The sequence below is a fragment of the Emydura macquarii genome, unplaced genomic scaffold (assembly GCF_026122565.2).
Source record: "Emydura macquarii macquarii isolate MOO-44397 ecotype Brisbane River unplaced genomic scaffold, CSIRO-AGI_Emac_v2 contig_2292, whole genome shotgun sequence".
In the NCBI taxonomy this organism is placed as follows: Eukaryota; Metazoa; Chordata; order Testudines; family Chelidae; genus Emydura; species Emydura macquarii.
The window spans coordinates 2,363,229-2,383,599 of record NW_027132429.1 but is presented as its reverse complement, the minus strand read 5'-3'; the positions used below and the strand labels follow the sequence as shown (position 1 = coordinate 2,383,599).

Genomic DNA, 20,371 nt, shown 5'->3' with positions numbered 1-20,371 from the left:
GGGCGAGGGGGCCCTTCAACCCCCCCCCCTTTCGTCTCCCCCACACCCCGTGCAGGTTCCCATGGCAACCACCAGGGGCGGGCCTACTTCCGTTGCCAGGAGGCTCCTGGTGGCTTCCGCTCCTGCGCAGTGAGCAGCCGGCGGGTGGGCGGGGCCAGAGGCCGGGGCGGCCATTGTCTGCGGCGCATCGGAGGCGAGTCGGGGCTGGAGGCTGCGGCGCGTGCGCGGCAGGTGGGGGAGGGGGTGAGAGCCGGTGAGGTGCGGGGGGGCGAGGGTCCCCCGGGGGGGGGAAGGGGATCCCCACGGGGTGCCAGGCGGCGGGGCGGGGCGGGGAGGAGGGGGCCGTGGGGCGGGGGGGGCCGGTTGAAGGGGGCGGGTTTCATTGCAGGCTCCTGCGTCCAGGTGAGGTCTCTTGGGGCCTGGAGAGAAGGGCCCCCCCCGGGGGGTGATGCGCCTGTCGGGGGGGGCGCAGAGCCGGGCCCACGAGCCCCTGGCCCAGCCCTGTTCGGGGGGGTCTCGCCTCTGGCTCCCCCGCCCCGCTCCCCGCCCGCGCCGGCTCTGCTCCCCCTGGACGCGCTCACTGGCTGTTTGTCTCTCCCAGACCCGCTGCTGGACGCCCCGCGGGACCGGCTGGACTCTGGCCCCGTCCCTGCAGAGATGACCTCCCTGGTGAGTGCGCGGGTTCCTCAGTTTCCCACGCCCGGAGCCCTCCGAGGCCCTGGTGTGGGGGGTAGGTGCTGCCGCTTTGGCCTGGGCCGATATGCCCGTCCGGTCCGGTGTCCAGTCGCCAGACGACTTGTCCCCGGGGCCTCGGAGGAAGCTGCTAACCTTTCATCAACTGTTACCTGAGCATTTCTTCCTGACCCCAGCTGATGCCCCGAAGACACAGAGCCCTTGTCCATTTTCCCCCCGCAAACATGGCAGCTAGTCTTGTGAGCGACCGTCTCCTGTCTGTTTTAAACAAGTGTCTTTGATCCAGCTCCTCGCTTCCATTGTTTTTGTGTGAAGTGAGGAGCCTAAATACCTTTGAGGAGCTGGGTGTTTGCCTCCATAATCCCCTGCAGTGGTGAGTTCCGCAGATTAACACGAGGAATGTATTTCCTTTTATCCATGTTAAGCTTGTTGCCTCTTAATTTCATTGAGTGTCCCCCAGCTGCTGTATGGGATGGGGTCTCTAACTAGCCCTCTGTGTGCTAATGTACACCTCTGAAATGAAACCTCAATCTTTGTTCTCTCCTCAGGGCACGAGTAGCCAGTCGGTTACAGAGTATGTGGTGCGGGTGCCCAAGTGAGTCCTCTCTTTGATTTCCCAGTGCTCTGCTTGCGTGGCCCCTTGCTCAAAGTTTATCTCCCTGGGGAAAATATAAAAGCCAAAGTTTAAGATGCCAGAGTTACTGGGCTGTTGAGGAGAGTGCAGATGAGGTCAAATCAAACTCGGGTTATCTGACAACAGATGAACCAAGTTGTAGATCTCAGCCTATCTCCCCAGCTGTCCAGCCTCTGTTTTGTTTGATCTTCTAAACAATGTATTTACTGCTGAGTCTCAGGCCACCTGTATTATGGTACATCTCCCAAACGAGATCAGGGACCTTCGTCCCAGACCTGCAAGGTGCCTGCCCTGAAGAGCTCCCAGTCTAAGTAGACAAAGGGTGAGATGGGAAACTGAGGCACTGAGAGGGAATGTGGTTTGCCTAAGGTCTCCCAGTAGGGCAAAGCTGGGAATAGAACCAGTCCCTTGCCCTATCCACTGGACCGCGCTGCCTGTTGTATCCTATAAACCGCTGGCTCCTATTGCACGTACAGTCTCTGGCCGCTCAGGTGTTTGCCCCTCTTCTTGCTGCAGAAACACGCCCAAGAAGTACAACATCATGGCCTTCAACGCCGCTGACAAGGTCAACTTCGCCACCTGGCACCAGGTAGGGGGCTGCCGGGGCCGTGCTCCCCAGCCCTGCCCAGCACACGGCAAGGAAAGCCTGACTGCCGCTTGGAGGCCCTTCCAGGTGCCGGAGCTTTCTCTGCACTGACGGCCGGGCTGCTCGAGCGGGGTGCTGGACTCGGATGGGTGTGCAGCTGTGACTGCATCTGGCACCGGGGCCTGCCAGCAGGGCTAAAATACCGGGCACAGCATCCCCCATAATGCATTGGACCCCAGGGAGGCCTGTTGCTCTCCTGGCCACGCTGGGGAACGCATCGGGGCCCTCTGACCCCGCTTCCTGCATTGATTGATTCCTGACGCTGCAGAGGAAGGCGAGGCCTGTCTCCGTGCCCCTGGCGCAGGGTCCCGGGCAGTGTCTTGGTTTCAGCCCTGAAGCCCAGCGGTCACTGTGGAGTTTTTGGGCAGAGCTGTGGGCTGGGTCCCTGTCCAGCCCTTGCTGTCGCACCCCGTGCGCTGTGAGTGCTAGCGCACGCTAGCCACGCACCACAGGGTGCTGAGTGGGGTACTGCCATGCAGCACTGGCGGGCCAGCGGCAGCGAGGGGACCAAGCAGGGTGATTTTTGTCTCCCACCGGGGATGGGGAGGTGACAGTTTCCTTCGTTCCCTCCCCCAGGCGAAAATGGAGCGAGATCTCAGCAACAAGAAGATCTACCAGGAAGAGGAGATGCCGGAGTCGGGGGCCGGCAGCGAGTTCAATCGCAAGCTGCGCGAGGAGGCGCGCCGCAAGAAGTACGGCATCATCATACGGGAGTTCAAGCCCGAGGACCAGCCCTGGGTTCTCAAGGTCAACGGCAAAGCTGGGCGCAAGTGAGTGGGGGTCACATCGCGCCCCGTCGGCTGGCGACCCTTGGGTCCAAACCCACGAGCCTCTACGGCCTGCGCTGCAAGACCCAGCTGGGTTGGCCAGACTCGTCCTCTGCTCTGAAGCAGCCACCCCTGGGGGGCAGAGCGCTGTGCTGGGTGGTGGCAGGGGATGGGGAGGGAGTCGCTAGTCTGTGCTGAAATCATCCTTCCCCAGTAACGTTCACCCTGGCCTGCCCCCCGGCATCTTCTTTTGGAGAGGGAGGGTTAGAGCGTGGGACTGTCCAGTGTCATGCCATGGGTCAGTGGAAGAACCCAGGAATCCTAGGTTGCTGTGTCCCCATTATAACCACTAGACCTCACTCCCTCGCAGAGCCAGGAGTGGGGAGCCGAAGAGTCCTGCCTCCCCAGCCCCCTTGTTTTAACCACTAGTCTCGGCTCCTTTCCCAGAGCTGGGACTAGAACCCAGGAGTCTTGGCATCCAACCCCAAGTGCTAGTCCATTGGCACAGACCCATGTGCCCCCCTGAATCCTGCTCTTCCTTTCTCTTGTGCCCAGGTTCAAAGGGGTGAAGAAGGGCGGCGTGACTGAGAACGCCTCCTACTACATTTTCACGCAGTGCCCTGACGGCGCCTTCGAGGCCTTCCCCGTCAGCAACTGGTACAACTTCACCCCTGTGGCCAAGCACCGCACCCTGACGGCCGAGGAGGCGGAGGAGGAGTGGGAGCGGTGAGTGAGGGCACGGGCTGCCGCTGCCTTGTCGCCACCAAGAGCAGAACCCAGGAGTCCTGGCACCCGGCTCTCTAACCACTAGACCACACTCCCCTTCCTACGTGGGGAATAGAACCCAGGAATCCTGGCTGCCAGCCCCCTGCTCTAACCACTAGACCCAAAGAGGGACGGTTCCAGGGATTGGCTGACACAGGAGGGTCCAAGCTCCTGGCAGCTCGGAGCTGGAGGAGAGGATGGGGGTGCAGTGTCTGGATAAGGCCTTGCACTGCAGCTGGGGTCCCTGAGGCCTGCGTGGCATAATGGGGTGGGGAGCCCCCCCTGCATCACCGGGAGGTTGACCTAGTGACTGGCATGGGCCCAGCCCAGCCGCTACTGGAGGCCTTCTCCGGCCCTCTTCCAGGGGGCGTGGAGTTCAGTGCTGGGGTCTGCTCTGTGGATCATACTGGTTTGGGGGGGGTCCCTTCTCCCGGCCCACCCCCCTTGGCAATCCCAGCAGCAGCCCCGTAGGGCCAGGCTTCCACCCCGTCACGGCGAAGGCAGCCTCATGTCCTCACCCCCCGCCTTCTCCTGCCCAGGCGGAACAAGGTCCTCAACCACTTCAGCATCATGCAGCAGCGGCGGCTGAAGGACCAGGATGAGGAGGAGGAGGAGAAGGAGAAGAAGACCAAGAAGAAGAGCAGCGAGCTGAAGATCCACGACCTGGAGGACGACCTGGAGATGAGCTCGGACGAGAGCGAGCTGAGTGATGCCGACGGTGAGGGGCCCGCCGGGGGCTGAGCCAGCCCTGCTGCCCCGGGACCAGCAGCCCCTGAGGTCACTGAGCCAACCCTGCCCTGGGCCTTCAGCCCATGCTGAGCCCTTTCTCACGCTCTTGTATGGAAAGAGTGGACAGGCAGCCCTGCGTCCTGGCTGCCTAGGCCTGTGACGTGAGCCCTGCCCTCCCCTGTACCCGGAGCCCCACACAGCCCCAGTTATTTCTGTGCGTCCGTCGTGTGGCCCCATGCCTTTAAAGCATGGCACTGCCCCCCCATGAGAGCCTGCAGCCTGTCCCCACGTAGAGCCCAGGTTCTAGGCCGCCCCCCGCTGAGGCTGTGGGTGCTGGTTCAGTAACTGGCGTGGCTGTGATCCCAGCACAGCCCCAGGGCTGTCTCCTCCCCCCACCAGCTCTTGCCATGCCACTGAGCCAGCCGGGGGCTATTTCCCATAATGCTGCAGGGGAGAAGGTGGCCAAGCCCAAGAAGAAAACCCCACTGACCAAGAAGAAGAAGAAGAAGAAGGGCTCGGACGACGAGGCCTTTGAGGATAGCGATGATGGGGACTTCGAGGGGCAGGAAGTGGATTACATGTCGGATGGCTCCAGGTGAGGGTGGGGCCTTTGGGGCCGGGCCTGTTCCGCCCCTGCCAGCTGGGACAGGTGCCTGGCTCCGTTCCACTGGGCGTCTCACCTGGGGCTGATTGTCCTTTAAGCTCGTGCCCGTTAAACGGGACGGACTGTTCCCCAGCTAGGCAGGGAGCGTAGATCTCTGCTGTGCTCTGCAGTCAGTCGCGGGCACTGCCCACGCTTCACGGCGGGCGGCTCCTCCCCTGCCCCCCTTTGTGCCAGGCTGTGTCCCGTCAACTCAGGCTTCCCCGGGCCGGGGCTTTCCTCTCTTGCAGCAGTTCGCAGGAGGAGGTGGCAGTGGGGAAGCCCAAGGTGACGAAGGAAGAGGACGGTCCCAAAGGTACGTGGCAGATACAGGGCCCCGGTTGGCGCCGCCCAGGGGCAGCAGCGCCGCCTGTCGGAGTTCAGCAGGGTGCTCGGTGCCATGGCAACCGCAGCTGGTTGACACTTCTCCGTGGAGGCTGTTTTTCAGTGGAGTATTGGGTTTTTGGCGACGTTTGGCAAAGAGCCTCCGTTTTCCAAGGCGAAGTCTGGTGGGTTTAATAGAACCTGCAGCAGGTGGCTGTGGCTGTGGCTGTGGCGACCCGGTGCCTCGTGGGGGCTGTGCTTCGGTTACCCCCGTTCTCTGGGGGCTGAGTTCCCAGCTGGACTCCGTCCCCCACCTCGCCCCATGGCGAGGGACTGACCTAACGTACCACCTCCCCTCGCCAAAGAGGAGGCTGCGGTGCATTGTGGGAGAAGTCCTCTGATGACCTAGAGAGGCTGGGAGCGTGTGGCCACTGAACTCCCTGCGGCGGCACTTCCAAATGGAAAGGTTTTAGTTTAGGCTGAAATTTGTTGGTATCCAAGTGGGAGGGCTGGGGCCGTGGCCAGGCCAGGTCTAGGCTTGAGGCCTTTTGTGGCTATCTGCCAGACGGGGAGACGCACCCCTGGCATGCTGCTGTCATCCCAGCCCCACCACAGGACTTCTGATGCCCGGTTCCCACCCCCTCACCTCACCAGCGCCTTGCTCCCAACCTGGCTTAGGGAGCGTTTGTGGCAGGGCTGGTCGGTGCTGAGCTCTTCCGTGCTAGGGAAGGAGCTGCAGGGTAAGAACAGGGAAAGCAGTGGGGGGGACTCACTGCTCCTCCGTGGGCATCGAATCGGGGAAGCCCTTTCTCCAGGAGATTGCTGAGGCACGTAGGCAGCGGGCTAAGGTCCCGTGGGCCTGCCGCAACCCACCCTGTGAGCTGGGCTCGACCGCAGAGCGGCTCCTTCCTGCCCCTCTGAGCCACTGTCGGCTGCCTCCCCAGGGATTGACGAGGCAAGCGAAAGCAGCGAGGAGAGCGAGGAGGAGAAGCCTGCCGAGGAGAAGGAGGAGGAGGAAGAGGAGAAGAAGGCCCCCACCCCTCAGGAGAAGAAGAAGAAAAAGGGTGAGTGCGTCCAGGAGGAAGGGAGGGGGGCTGTGCCCCGGGGGGGTCAAGGGTCATGGTCTCGGTGCTGCTTCCCGAAAGTGGGTCAGGTCATCAAACCACGTCCAGCACTGGGTTAGAGCGGGGGGAGGGGAGACTAGGACTCCTGGGTTCTTCCCCTAACTACCACTGAGTCACTCAAACCCCTTGGTCACTTTCCCTCCCCTCAGTCAGGGCTGGCACTGAGCGCCCTGCGGGGGTGGCTATGAACGCTCTGAGATCCTTGGAAGGTGCTACAGAAACCCTCCTCCTTCAGCCTCCTCTTCCAAAGGGAGCTGCAGGGGGGCGGGATTCCTCCCTTTGCTGCCCCACATCCCTCCCCCATGCTGATGCAGTGTCAGCCGGCCCAACGGCGGGGGAACTCCCCGGCTAGGGTGCGCTGCGCCTGGTACATCTCCCCACTTCACAGCCCAGGCTGCTGGCTCAGGTCTCTGGCTGGCCTAGAAATAGGCTCCCTTTGTGCTGAGTGAGGAGCCCTGCGGTGGCTGGAGCCAGGGCCATGGGAGGGCAGAGAGGGAGCTCTGACCTCCAGCTCCTGCAAGGGGCTGGAGATTGACAGGTGATTGAAATGGGAGGGGCTCACTCTGACCCCGCCCACACGGTGTGTTGCAGACAGCAGTGATGAGTCGGAGACATCCGAGGAGAGCGACATCGACAGCGAAGCATCCTCAGCACTCTTCATGGCGGTAACCCCAACCAGTGTCCTTTGGGGGGGCTGGCTGGGTTGCCCGTTTGGGGGACTCTGGACGTTGGGGCCTTGGCAGGATCCGAAACCTTTAGTTCTTCTTTGAGCAGTGTCCCTCTGGGTGCTCCACTTTCAGCGTGCTTCCGTCCCTGTGGCTAGGGTCACAGATTTCCGTAGCAGGGCCCGCTTGGGCTGCACCTGTGCTCCCCCCATCTCGCGCATGTAGCGCTGGGTGGCCAGACTGCCCTTGGTTCCTTCTCAACCGCCCTTGGCCTGAGACGGAGTCCCCAGCAGTGCTTGTCACTTCGTAGTGAGAGTGTTTGTTCCCACTGAAATCAGTCAGGCATTCCGATCTCACCCCCCACCCCCTTTTCTTTCTTTCTTTAAAAAACAACGTTTTTCCTTTCCTTGTCATTACCCCCCTAGGTTGATCACTGTACGGGGGTGATGGCCGGATCCCCCGGATTCAAACGGTGCCTCTCCTGCCAGGAGGCTATCCCCAGCAGCGACGGGCACCTCCATTGCCTCCGCTGCTTGGGAGAGGCACACGTGTCCCAGAAGTCCACACGTGGCCTTAACGTTAAGGCACGCACTCGGAAAGCCCGTGACCTGGAGCTAACACTCCTGACAATGGAGAGCTCGCTGCGACCAGCCTCAGACCCGGGTCCCGGGACCCGCCCTGGACAGCGGTGGTCATCGGTGTCGAAATCAGCTGCTTCACGTTCCCCGCGGGCCACGGAAAGGAAATCAACCGATTCCTCACGAAAAGACACTAAGAAGCGAGCCCCAAGTTCGCCCACCAAGGAGCAATGGAAAAGAAAGAGGTCCCCTGTGAGATCAGGAGCTTCAGCACTGAGAGGTGTAAGACTGAGTACCTATGACGCCCCTGGGGTCTCTGGTACTGTCACTGCCGGTGAGTCCCACGACCCCAAGAGGACCGGACTGGACGAGATGGCACCGTCAGATGACAGAGACAAGGAAAAGCCCGAAGCCTCAAAGACTGTACCGGCCGCAGCACCCAGACACACGGCACAGGAGACCTCGGCACCTTTGGCGCCACCTGCGGAGCATTCAGCAGGATGCAGAACGGCACCGGCAGCACGGGAGGCAGTTTTGTCGAAGACGCCGGGCCCACAGGAGTTTAGATTCCCAAAAAACCTATCGGTCTCTGAGACGCCAGAGTCTCCACGGCTCCATCCCGGGATTGCTGCCGTACACGCCTCATCACCGGCCATGCACACGAGACCCACCCGCTCCAGGGCGGCCTCCCCCTTCTCTGGTGAAGACGAGGAGGAAGACGATGTTTATTCTGTGCCTCCGCACAGTCCCCCTTGGCAGCAAGGTGCTGCGCAACTTGAGCCTTGTGCTCGCCCTAGGCACCAGAAGCCCAGAGGTGACCCAAGACCTCGGCATGGACACCCATGGATGCCCCCCTCCATGGCTGTGCCCCCACAATGGCTCTACTGGAATCCATGGGCCGCTTATGCACAACAGTTTCCCAAGCCACCCAATAGCCTGAGGGAGAGACCGAGGTGTTCCCCGTCGTCTTCAGTATCTAGACCTGAGCCTGAAGGAGAATCTTTCAAGGAGCGGAAGGAGCAGGTAGAGCAGAAGGCTACGCCTGCAGCCAATATATCCTCATCCTTAGCGGGCAAAGCAGCCGTGCCTCCCCCGCCAAGATCGGCTGATGACTTCCAACAACTCCAGCCGCTGTTCAGACGGATAGCGCACACTCTCCAAATCCCGCTAGAGGAAGAGTCGCCGTGCCCTTTGTTCGGTATACTGCAGACTTCGTCAACCAAGATTGGGCTGCCTATAAATAAGGCCCTCTTAGACCCAGCTAAAGTGGTCTGGCAAACTCCAGCCTCAATACCTCCCACCTGTAAGAGGGCTGACAAGAGGTATCGTATCCCCTCAAAGGACACGGACTTTTTATTTTCGCACCCCACACCGAATTCAATGGTGGTCTACGCAGCGAACGAAAGGGAGAGACATCATCTGACCACCCCGTATGACAAAGAGTGGAAGAGTCTAGATTTGTTCGGACGCAAAGTGTACTCCTCAGCAGCTCTCCAATTTAGAATTGCCAATTACGCGGCACTCATGTCAAGATACGATTATGCGAATTACTCAAAATTGAATGCATTCATTGAATACCTCCCGGAGGACAAAAGAGAACAATTCCAGGCAATCGTGACGGAGGGCCAACTGCTGGCAAGGACGGCCTTGCAAGTGGCTGCAGATGCGGCAGACGCAGCTTCTCGCTCCATGGCAACAGCAGTGGTCATGAGGCGGGCGTCGTGTCTACATCTTGCGGGATTCCCGAAGGATATGCAAGCTACAGTGGAGGATCTTCCCTTCGAAGGCTCCAAGTTATTCTCCGACCGGACTGATGAATATTTCCACTCCCTAAAGGATGCAAGAGATACTCTGAGATCATTAGGTATCTACCCACCAGTTCAAAGGAGAAGACAGAACAGATACCATGCTACCCCGAGATCTCGAACCCCTGCATTTCCACCACCTCAACGACACTACGACCCCGAAATGACAGAGACCTCCCAAATGTAGACTGCCCCCAACACAGTCGTCCACATCTCACCAACCCCCCTCAAAACAGCAGTTTTGAAAATTTTGTCGAGGCCCCAAGATGCCTCCCCCAGACCCATGTGCTGAGACCACCAGAAAATGTCCATCAGTTTGGCCACCCTCTGACCCCATTCTACCTAGTGTGGCAAAGTATTGTCAACAGATACTTGATTCAGTTTTTCCCCTTCCTTCCCGCTCACCCATCCATCCCCCTTTCCTGGTCCTCTTTCGAATGAGCACCTACAGGAAGAAATAAGCCTCCTCCTGTGCTTGAGGGCTATAGAACCAATTCTGTTCCAACACAAGGGAAAGGCTTTTATTCCAACTCTTTCCTCATCCCAAAAAAGAGCGGTCGGTGGAAACCCATTCCAGGTTTGAGAAAATAAGTTTGTCAAACTACAACAATTCAGGATGGTCACGTTAGCAACAATAATCCCAGCACTGAACCAGGGGGATCGATTCTCAGCCCTCAATCTCCAAGACACACATTTCCATGTTACTATATACCCATCTCACAGGAGAGTCCTCAGATTTGTTCTGGGGCCGGATCACTATCAGTAAAAAGTACTTTCCTCTCTCTGGCACCCAGGATGTTCTCAAAAGTCCTTGAAGTGGTGGCGGCGCACCTCCACAAACAAGCAATTATGATATTCCCACACTTGGACAATTGCCTTCTCAAAGCCCCCTCTTGAGATGATGCAGTCCTGGCTATGCAGAGGACTATGGACCTTTTTTTCTCAACTAGGTCTTCAAATAAACACTCAAAAATCAACCCTGATCAACGTCTGTGCAGCATCTAGAGTTCCTTGGGGCCTGCTTCACTGCAGTGGAGGCCATAGCTGCCTTATCAACACACAGATTTGCCACCCGTCCATTTGATCTCCATGGTACAACTAGGGCATATGGCAGCAACCAACTTTGCTGGAAAATACATCAGGCTACAAATGCGTTGTCTTCAGGCGTGGCTCCGCCCCAGCACAACTGAAACAAATCTCTCTCAAAGCCAATTGCAGTCTCCCTGGACTGGTGGACAAAGCCCCACAATGTGCCGGAGTTCCCTTCGTCCACCCACCACCATCACCAATACTGACAAAAGACGCATCCCTTTTGGGCTGGGAAGCAGGACAACACAGTACAGGGCAAGTGGTCCCTGTCAGAGGTAATGTTGTGCATCAACTTACTGGACCTACGAGCAGCCCGGAAGGGATGTTCACACTTGTTACCTCTAATCAGAAACAAGGACATAAGGATACTGATGGTCAGCGTTGCTTGCATGTTTTACATCCCCCAACAAGGGGGAGCTAGATCGCATTCCCTGTGCGCCACCGCAGTGAAATTGTGGAACTGGTGCATCCAACATGACCTCAAGAGCTCAGCCTCAAACCTGCTGGTTCATCAAAACCCCACAGCAGACCCATTGAGCAGGAAATTCTCACAGGACCACAAGTGGAGATGGATACTGCGATCCGACAGACCATCTTCAGCCGTTGGACCTTTTTGCCACACCCAACAACAGCAAGTGCCCACAATTTTGTTCAAGAGTGGGCCTGGGTCATGGGTCTCTGGGATGCCTTCCTTATCAAATGGGACACACATCTGCCATACGCCTTTCCGCTGATCCCTTTAATACCCAAAATACTACATAAAATAAAGGGCCAGAGTCGTCCTGATAACCCAACATGGTCCAGGTGAACATGGTTCCCTTATCTCTTACTTATGGCAGTATGCCCACCAGTAACTCTTCACCCAGTTCCACATCTCCTCTCTCGGGAGACAGCCCGGATTCTCCATCCGAAGGCACGGCTCCTCTGTGGTTCCAGGCTGTGGAAATGACCTGTTCTGAAGATGTCCGAGAGATGCTGTTAAATAGCAGCAGAGCACCTACGCAGTATTTTTACCTGCACAAAAAGTAGAGATGCCAGACATGGTGAGACAACAGGTAAACCTCAGCTATAACCTCCGCCCTGCCACTGGTACTGGCCTGCATCTTGAAACTATAACGGTCCAGGATCTCCTCAAGTTCAGAGTGCGCTCGCCGCTGTCATGGCCTTCCACCACCAGGCTGACAGCCGCTCGGGATTCCCATAACAAAACGGTTTTTCAGAAAAATCTACCCTGAAGTACGAGATCCCACTCCACCGTGGGACCTTTACCTAGTCTTAAGATGCCTCACTGGACCCGCCCCCCCTTTGAGCCCAGGGTGACCTGCTTGTTCAGACATCTATTGATGAAGATAGCCTTTCTTGGGGCCATCAGTCCACTTGAAGCGTGGGGGGAATAGCGGCTCTGATGGCATATCCCTCCATATAATCTTCAAAGACAGTTATGTTGAGACCACATACAAAGTTTCTCTCTAAAATACCTTCCTCAATCCATCTAAATCAGCCATTTCACACACCATCATTTTTCCTTAAACCCCGGAAAACTAAACGGGAAATCACATTCCACACTCTGGAGGTTCAAAGGGCGCTTGCCTTTATCTCAAAAAGACTAAACCTTCCAGAAAGGCGCAATTATTCCTTTCATTTGCCGCAAGATCGAAGAGATCAGCCATATCTGAACAAAGACTTTCACAATGGATTTCCAACTGTCTTCGCCTTTGCTATCGCCAACACGATTTGCACCTCCCACCAGGAACCCGAACACGCTCCGCACGATTGATTCCCACCTCTGTAGCTTTCCTGGACGATGTACCAATCCCGGACATTTGTAAAGCAGCGACCTGGGTGTCAGCAACATGTTCAGAGCGGTGCGCTGTTGTGTGAGACTCACCAGCAGATGCTCGCTTAGGACTCCGACTCCGAAGGCCCGTCCTTCCAGCGAGGGGCACTGCTCTGCAGTCTCCTAAAGTGGAGCACCCGCGGGGACACTACTTGGAGGAGAAGAGGAGAAGGTTCCTCACCCCGTGCGGTAACTCAGGTTCTTCGAGGTGTGTCCCCCTGTGGGTGCTCCACTTTGCTCCAGAGTTCAGCCCTGGACTCTGCAGCGGAGAAGGAATTGAGGAGCGCCCGTAGGGGGATACGGCTCAAAGAACCTCAGTTGCCGCACAGGGTTAAGTAACCTCTTTGCCCCAGATCTGCGTGTGCCGAGCTGGGGGCATTCTCGGGGGGGGATGGGTCTCTCCATGCTGCTGGCCGTCCCCCAGCGTGGAGCCCAAGGCCCCGATTGCCCTCTGGCCCCAGAGGGGTCCCTGCCAGGCTGGGGGTGCTCTGTTCTGAGTGCGCTACCATCCAGTCACGTGGGGCTGGTGGTTTTGAGTCAGGCGGGAAAGAGGGACTGGAGTTAGCTCCCAGATTTGGAAGCTGCGGGGGAGGAGGAATCCCTTCCCGGGGAGCAGCGTGGGACGCTCTCCCCTCGGGCGAGGACCCACCACTACAGCCTGGATCTCCCTGCCCTTTCCGGAGTTGTGGGGGCAGTGACTCTGCTGCCCTGGCCAAGCCAGGGGGAGACGAGTCCAGTCTGACTCACCCGCCCCCTGGTTTTCACCCCGAGCCGAGTCCTCTCCTCTGGCCTTTGTGCTGTCATGCCCCCGAAGCCGCGACGCGCGAGGATCCTGCAGGTGGCCTGCAAAGTGTGGAGGATGCTGGGGAGGGCGGGGTGCCCGAGTGGGTTGCGGGGTGCCCGGTTGTTGCTCTCACAGCCCACCATGCCCTGGTGTGGCTCGGCGTCTGGGGTACAGCTGGGGCATTTTGGTACAACGCCGGCTCCTCTTCTCCCCTCCCCCCCGCCTAGAAGAGGAAGACTCCCCCCAAGAAGGAGCGGAAGGGGTCGGCCAGCAGCTCCCGGGGGAACAGCCGCCCGGGGACGCCCACCGTGGATGCAGGCAGCACTTCCTCCACCCTGCGAGCCGCAGCCAGCAAGCTGGAGCAAGGTACGGGCTGGGTGGGACGGGCAGTGCCGGGGCATCAGCCTCTGGGCTGGGGCTGGGTGGGGTGGGCCTGATGTTGGAACAGTCCCGAACGCCAGCAGGGGCCAGCGTGGCTCTGTGGTTCCCCAGCCCGCAGAGCAGCTGGCTGTCATGGGGGGGCTGCCCAGGGACCCAGCTGTGCAGGCAGAGAAGGAGGGTCCCCCCATGCAGTGGCTGCCGGTGACCCCCACGTGGTCTGGTTCCTGACCTCGCCCGCAGCGGGGGGGGTTCTGGGCAGGGCACTGAGCCGGGCACTGAGCCGCTCTGTCTCGCCGCAGGGAAACGGCAGGCAGGATCCGGTGACCTCCCGGCAGCCAAGCGGCTGAAATTGGACTCAGGGCCCCAGACGACCTCGGGCAAGTCCACGCCCCAGCCGCAGTCGGGCAAGTCCACTCCCAGCAGCGGGTGAGTGACCGGGGCTTAGCCTGTGGGGTCAAGGCCCATTGGCCAATCCCATGGGGGTGGGCGGGGCTTTGCAACCTGTGGGATTGAAGCCGATCGGCCAAGCCGCGGTGTGCCGGGCTGGGGGCAGGGTTGGGGGCTGGTGCCACCATCCAGGAGCAGGCCCTGGGGTATCTGGACAGGCAGGTGGCAGATGGAAGAGCCTTTGGGGCAGGAGGGGAGCTAACACACGGCACTGACCGGCTCATTGGGGGACGGAGCCATCCCTAGCCCCTGCGGGGTGGTGCGTGCGACTCTGCCTGGGATCCATCCCCTGCGGGCACCCCTTCGACACCCACGATCCCAGGGCCTCCCGGGCTGCTGCCCAGCCCCCGCTGCCCCTGCTCAGGCCCCGCTCTGCCCCCGCAGTGATGTGCAGCTGACGGAGGAGGCCGTGCGGCGCTACCTGACCCGCAAGCCTATGACCACCAAGGACCTGCTGAAGAAGTTCCAGACCAAGAAGACGGGGCTGAGCAGCGAGCAGACGGTCAACGTGCTGGCCCAGATCCTCAAGCGCCTCAACCCCGAGCGCAAGATGATCAACGACAAAATGCACTTCTTCCTCAAGGAGTGAGGGCGGGGCCTGGGTGGGCCACACCCCCATCCCGCTGGGGGGCAAAGGTCATCCTGCTTCCTGTGTTCAAAAGCTTCCTGCTGTGAGTCCCTGGGCCCCCGTGTCAGTCGTGGGGAGACCTGGCACATGGAGACACCCCACATCCCTGTGCCCGAGGTGGTTGCTGCGTGGCGGGTGGGGACAAGGCTGGCGGGAGGTAATATCCCCGTCAGCCCTGTGCCAGCCGTGTCTCTTGAGAGCACCTGGGGAAGCCGTGCTCCCCTGCCCTGGCCCCTGTGCCCCCTCGGGCCTCCCCCAGGGACCCCCTCGGAGCAGAAACTGCACATGCCATCCCAAGGCGGGACCAGCGGCTGTCCCGCCCCCTTGTTGCAATAAATGGGGGTATCTTTTACGTGAGCTGCGTCAGGGTTGGTGATTGCTCGCCGAGGGCACACGCTGCCATCCAGTCCTGGCCGGGGCTTCACACTCCGCCGCTGGTGTGTGGAGTCCTGCAGGGGGCAGGGCCCCTGCTGCTCAGCCAGCCCTGGGGCGGAGCGGCTGGGTCCAGCCCATGCTGCAGCCCTGTGTCCATCTCCCCACCCCCGGCTGCTCTCTGGGATGCCTGAGATGCCGGGCTTAATTCCCCAGCCCTGCGGTGCAGTCTGTGGTGAGCATTCCAGCAGCGCGCCGGCCGTCCCCCGGCTGTGGGGGACGCGTGGGCACCAGCCTGGCCCAGCACCGCCACCTTTTATGGTGAAGCTGAGTGTAGAATCCAGGCCCGGGCTGACTTCATCCGGCTTGGGCTGAGCTCTCGCCCTGCACAGCCAGGCCGTGTCTGTGCATCTCTCTGGGGCTGCATGGGGAGGCTGTGCCCGGGCGCATCCTCCACGGCCCTGCCTTCCTCCCTGGCTGCGAGAGAAGCGGGCACTGTGCCCCTTGGCTTGGCATGAGGCTCTTAGCGCGCTCTGGGCCTTCACACGCTGAGGATCAAGGCTGGGAGGGGGGATGTGCCAGGCCAGGTACTGACCTCCCCGGGCCCCGGCTGAGTGGGTGGCGCTGGCCCCGATGCCCCAACCTCTAGCCAAAATGTACTGCAGAGCCTGAGGGCCCAGGCTGGGACACTGCATCCTGTTTCCAGCTGACTCCCGTTCTCCTGCTCTCAAAATCCCCCCTCCTCAGTCGGGCTGGGGGGGGAGGGGGCAGGCGGCTCCCCAAGTGAGTCGCTGGCCTCTTGGCCAGCAAGGTGAAACCCACTGCAGGAGCCACCTGCCCGCAGGGAAGCCAGCTGAGATCTGGCTAACTTGTTGCACAAGTGAGAACAGCTTCTAGTCAGTGCTAAGTCGTGCCAGCGGGGTGGTGCCTGCTGGGCAAAACAGCCCCTCTGTCCCCAGCCAGCTGCTCCCCCACCTGCACTGCATGGCTGACCTCGTTAGCCTAACGAGAAGGGGCAGCTCCTTAACGCTCCCTCTGCCAGGTGCTCCCCGCCAGTCCCCCAGGTGCAGAGTGCAGGCCGGGGCCGGGCCTGTCTGAGCTGTTTTTCCAGTGGATTAAGAGCTGATCCAACGTGGAAAAGTCTCGGAGCCACCAGCCCTGATTTATCATCCCCAGCCCGGCCCTGCCCTGGCGGCTGGTTGTTGTTTTTCCTCTGCTCTAATGAAAACCTCCCGGCGCTGACACAGGCGGGGGCTCTGGACACGCTGTTCAGGCCAGCTGAGCTGGGGATCCGCTTGGTGACTAATCGTCTCCTTCAGCCCGGCTCTGCGTGGCGAGCGCTCCCAGGGTGGGTCCCCTGCCCGTGTTGCCCCAGCGGCTGCATCACAGGCGGGCCCTGCAGTGCGGGGGGAGGAGCTGGCCCTCAGAGCCACCTGCCCTGGCTGACAAGGGGCGGGTGGTTTCCGGCTGCCTGCCCGAGGGGCAAACACCGAACCAGTCAGTGCTGGGCTAGACGCCCACCTAGGCCCTGGCATCAAGCAGGACTTGGACACTACTGCTCTGGAGTGGGGGAAAGCCCCATGTCCCATTCCCGCCCCTGGACCCAGCCACTCCCTGCCCAGGACTGGATGGAGCCAGCCCCCCCAAGCCTATGTATTGCCCCCCTCTGCCTGGGCGCTGGAGCAGATCCAGCGCTGGTTCCTGGCCTCTCCCTGTAGTTTATTTCCCCCACCACCCACGTCTCTGGGCCAAAGCAGCATCTGTTCCACCAGGGGCTCGTGGAGTCAGCGGGGCCGAGGCAGCCTCACGTTGGAGCCACGGTATGGAGCAGGAGCTGGGGCTGGGGCTGCACGACGGAGTCAGCCCAGCTGCTCGGCTTGTGTTTAAATAAATATCCTGCCGGTGTGCAGCCCTCCTGGCCTGGCCCCAGCGCCCATGCAGATGGGGCAGGGGGACGGCTTGGCTCTGGAGAGGCAGCTGGGGGCAAGGCAGCAGGAAGGGGGAGAAGCGAGGGGCAGGGAGGGTGGCAGCCCTGAGCTGATGTGCTCACCCGGCTGGTGCTGCTGGAAGGGAGCGAGGAGCGGGGCCCAGTGGCTTTGGTGGCTACGGGGAGGCTACCAGCTGCCTCGCTCTGTCTGCGGCCCCTGCCGGCGACGGAAGAGCCGGGGCAACCCCGGCCCCATTTACCCTGGAATTGGGCCAGCCCCAGCTATGACTGTGACAGGCCTGGGCTGGGTGTCAGGCTCCTGGGTTTTACCCCAGCTCTGGGAGGGGAGTGAAGCTGAGTGGTTAGAGCGGGGGGGGGGGGGGGTGGAAATCAGGGTCCCAATCCTGGCTCTACCACTATGTTGCTGTGCAGGTAGCCCCCCCCCCATCCCCCCAGTGGTGCCTCAGTTTCCCCACGCTGTACAATGGCGTGCTGGTCCTGGTCAGGCCGGCCTGAACCCATGCGTCCCCCCGACCAAGCAGCAAGGTGTAAACACTCGTGGGCAACGCCCGTCCCGCTGCAGCCAGTGCCCGGCCGCCATCAGCCCTGGGCGCGGAAAGGGAAACCCAGCCTTGATTTATCCCCGGTGACTCCGGCAGCCCTTGGCGCAGCCCCGGCATTCCTTGCATTGCTCGCGCCTTTCCCCACATGCTGCTCTCGTTAGCCTGGCTGGCTGGAGAGCTGGGGGGCGCTGCTTCCGTGGGCATCTGCCCCCCCAACCACCAACTCTCGCTGATAAAAATAACCCCCGGGACTGGGAGAGGAGATAACACCTGAGCCGGCCTCCGGCTGCTCCCTAGTGCCCAGCTGTGGGCAGAGGTGGCTGCCAGCAAACCCCCCTTCCCCCCCCCCCCCCAGCCTCGCCTCGCAGCTATTTGCCAGGCTTCCCCCCCCCCCCCCCCCGGGCCTTGTTGGCAGCAGGGCTTTGGTCTGTCTACCAGGCCGGGACTTGCTGAAGCCTGACTCCTCAAAGGTATTTTGGTGCCTAACTCTCAGAGTCAGGTGCCTAAATACCTTTCAGGCTTAATGGGTTTAATGACCCCCCCGCCCCCTCGAGCGAGATCAAGAAGAACATTGACTGCACGATGGTGCCATGTCCCAGCAGCTTGGAGAGGTTGGGGGGGGGGGGGGGGGGGGGGGTTACTTCACGGCGCTAGCTCCATTACATTCCCCCCCCCCCCGGACGGACACACACACACACACACACACACGTTACGTGGCCGTCATAACAGAATCTGACTAATGGGAGCCGGCGCCAAAGTGTTCGGGAGCAGGTGGGAAGAGCCGAATGCTGCATGTGGCTGTGTACGAGGTGAGGCCTGTGGTCGTGCCCGTGTCTAGTTGCAGTGAGTTCCGCAGGCTCGGGCCAGCTGTGTCTCCCCCCCCGAGCCAGCCCAGTGGGGCAGTCTGGTCAAAGAGCAATCCCAGCATTATGTCACAGAGCCCGCCACAGCGGAGCTTCTGGTTTTTCCCAGGCTTCCTGGTGGGGTTTGTCAGGGTTTTGAACCGCTTTGTTCTTCATGGCATGTCGGGGGCACATGCAGCGCTGCAAATCAGAGCCTCGGGTGCCCTGCGAACGCCTGAGGGGGAGGCAGTCATGATGTGTGTCTAGGAACCACCACAGCCCGCTCCCCTTTGGGGCTAGAACCCAGCTAGCCTGACTCCCCAGCTAACCACACCCCACCCCTCGCAAGCCTCGGCCATTGTCGTCCCGCTTGGGGCTTTCCCCTCCTGCTGTCTCCCCTCTAGCCTGGCAGGGCCTGGCTTCGCCGCCCTGCTTGCCCTTGGCACGGCCGGCGGAGGAAGGAGTGGAAGGAATGTGCTCGCCCGGCCCCAGTCCCAGACGGTGCAGAGCCCTCTCCTGTCAGCGCCGGTGCTGATTTATCCCTGGGGCCTGTAACGCTGCGTGCAATCCCCCTGCCTCGGCCCGGCTCAGGGAGACGTTCCATACACAGCAGGACTAAGCCAGGAACCAGACGGCTGCTCGTTCCCCCCCGCCCCCAAATTCCTCTTCCTCCTTCGCTGACCTTTCCCGCCGCATTCCCGGCACAAGTGGAAGCAGCTGAGTGTCAGCCCGGCCATCCCCCGGCTCTTACCTGCCTCGGAGCAGGGGCATGATGGGAGATTCCCCCGACCAGCTCCCTGGGGGATCGGCGGTAGCTCTCCGGCTAAGCAGACTCCAGCTGGAGCTGCCCTTGGGGGAGACCATCAAGTGTCACCCAAGGCATGACAGAGGCCCTGCAGCCCCTAGTTACAGGGGACGTGTGGTAGAAACCTATAGGCTTTACCTAGGAAATGGGGGCGGCTCATAGTCTGAGCCCCGTGTGCTCGCAGGTGTGGGAGGGGAGCCCTCGCCCTGCAGCACAGAACCCCGGGGAGCACGGAGAGGGGGACGGCGGCTCACGCCGAGGTGCTGACGCCAGGCCGGGGCGAGGCGTTGGCGTGAAGCGTCAGCCTGTCGTGTGCGCGCTGGACTCCACAACCTTTCTGCGGAGTTGGGGGTCTGGCCAAAATCCCAGCTCCTGGTTCCGCTGTAAACACCACCTACAGCTCCACCCCGGCCGGCAGCACTGCCGCGTGGCTGTGCCCCAGCCCAGAGGGGGCCGAGTGACCCAGGCAGGCCTTCGGGTTTAATGACGCCTCCCTTCTTTGGCCCCATGGGCCAAGCAAGAACCCTAGAGGGCTGGGCGGGACCTCGGGAAGTCCCGCCCCCTGCACTGAGGCAGGACCATGTCAACCTAGACCAGCCCCGGCAGGTGTTTGTCCAGCCTGCTCCTAAAAACCTCCAGAGATGGGGGATCCCCACGCCCCGTTGGAGCCTGGTCCAGAGCTGGCCTGCCCTGCGAGTTACAAAGCTTTTCCTAACGTCGAGCCTGAATCTCCCGGCACTGTGAGGCGGGCACTGAAGCTCTGGACTAGGCCTCCAAGGAGGTGCTCTGAGTGTGAGGACCCCAATGGGGCGGGAGGGCCAACCCGGCAAAGGATCAGGGGCTGAGTAGCAGGAAGGGTTAGAGCAGGCCACGGCGCAGGGGAGCCCTGGTGCTTGAGTCACACGCAGGCCGCAGCGTAGGCAGCGGGGATGGTGCAGGTGACGTCATGGGATTGTCTCTCTCTGATTCATCCCCAGGCAGTGCTTGGGGGAGGCAGGAAGCTGGAGAGACAGAAGCCAGTTGGCCAGCCTGAGCCCTGGACGTTGCAGGGGGGAAAGCCCTCTAGTCCTTGCTCCCACAGGCCAGGCAGGGCTGGCTCCTGAGAAGCGGAAGACGCATCTAAGTGGAACAGGGCACGGGCTCCCTCCAAAGCGCTCAGCTCTGGGGCGGTCACCAGCTCTCCACTCGCCCCTTTTCTGCGGCACACACAGAGCAGCCAGCCCTAGCGCTAGGCAAGCGCCAGACACCCCCTTCCTGCGGGGCTCCAGGCTGGGACCAGACAGCCCCACGCTGCCTGTGACAGCCTTCTGCTAGCTCGCCTTCCGT

General features: G+C 61.0%; 1 protein-coding gene across 7 annotated transcripts; it reads left to right on the top strand.

Moving 5' to 3' along the window:
• Window positions 1-120: 120 nt before the first annotated feature.
• Window positions 121-16,221, top strand: GTF2F1 (general transcription factor IIF subunit 1). Of its 7 annotated transcripts, none has more exons than XM_067560531.1 (14): window positions 164-231; window positions 602-669; window positions 1,242-1,288; window positions 1,844-1,916; window positions 2,550-2,743; window positions 3,296-3,466; window positions 4,045-4,223; window positions 4,685-4,829; window positions 5,129-5,190; window positions 6,143-6,262; window positions 6,914-6,987; window positions 13,308-13,446; window positions 13,761-13,887; window positions 14,293-16,221. In XM_067560531.1, the coding sequence occupies exons 2-14, from the start codon at window positions 658-660 to the stop codon at window positions 14,495-14,497; spliced, it is 1,548 nt and encodes a 515-aa protein (XP_067416632.1). In that variant the 5' UTR covers window positions 164-231; window positions 602-657; the 3' UTR covers window positions 14,498-16,221. The 7 variants fall into 7 exon arrangements, with proteins under 7 accessions (XP_067416627.1, XP_067416629.1, XP_067416626.1 ...); XM_067560529.1 differs by having other exon boundaries at window positions 166-231; window positions 5,126-5,190; XM_067560532.1 differs by lacking the exon at window positions 164-231 and adding an exon at window positions 234-253 and having other exon boundaries at window positions 5,126-5,190.
• Window positions 16,222-20,371: the final 4,150 nt, after the last annotated feature.

Coding starts and splice junctions, on each gene's coding strand:
- GTF2F1 (XM_067560526.1), top strand. Junction 1,917..2,549: donor ACTTCGCCACCTGGCACCAG/GTAGGGGGCTGC, acceptor TCCCTCCCCCAG/GCGAAAATGGAGCGAGATCT. Junction 4,224..4,684: donor CGAGCTGAGTGATGCCGACG/GTGAGGGGCCCG, acceptor ATAATGCTGCAG/GGGAGAAGGTGGCCAAGCCC.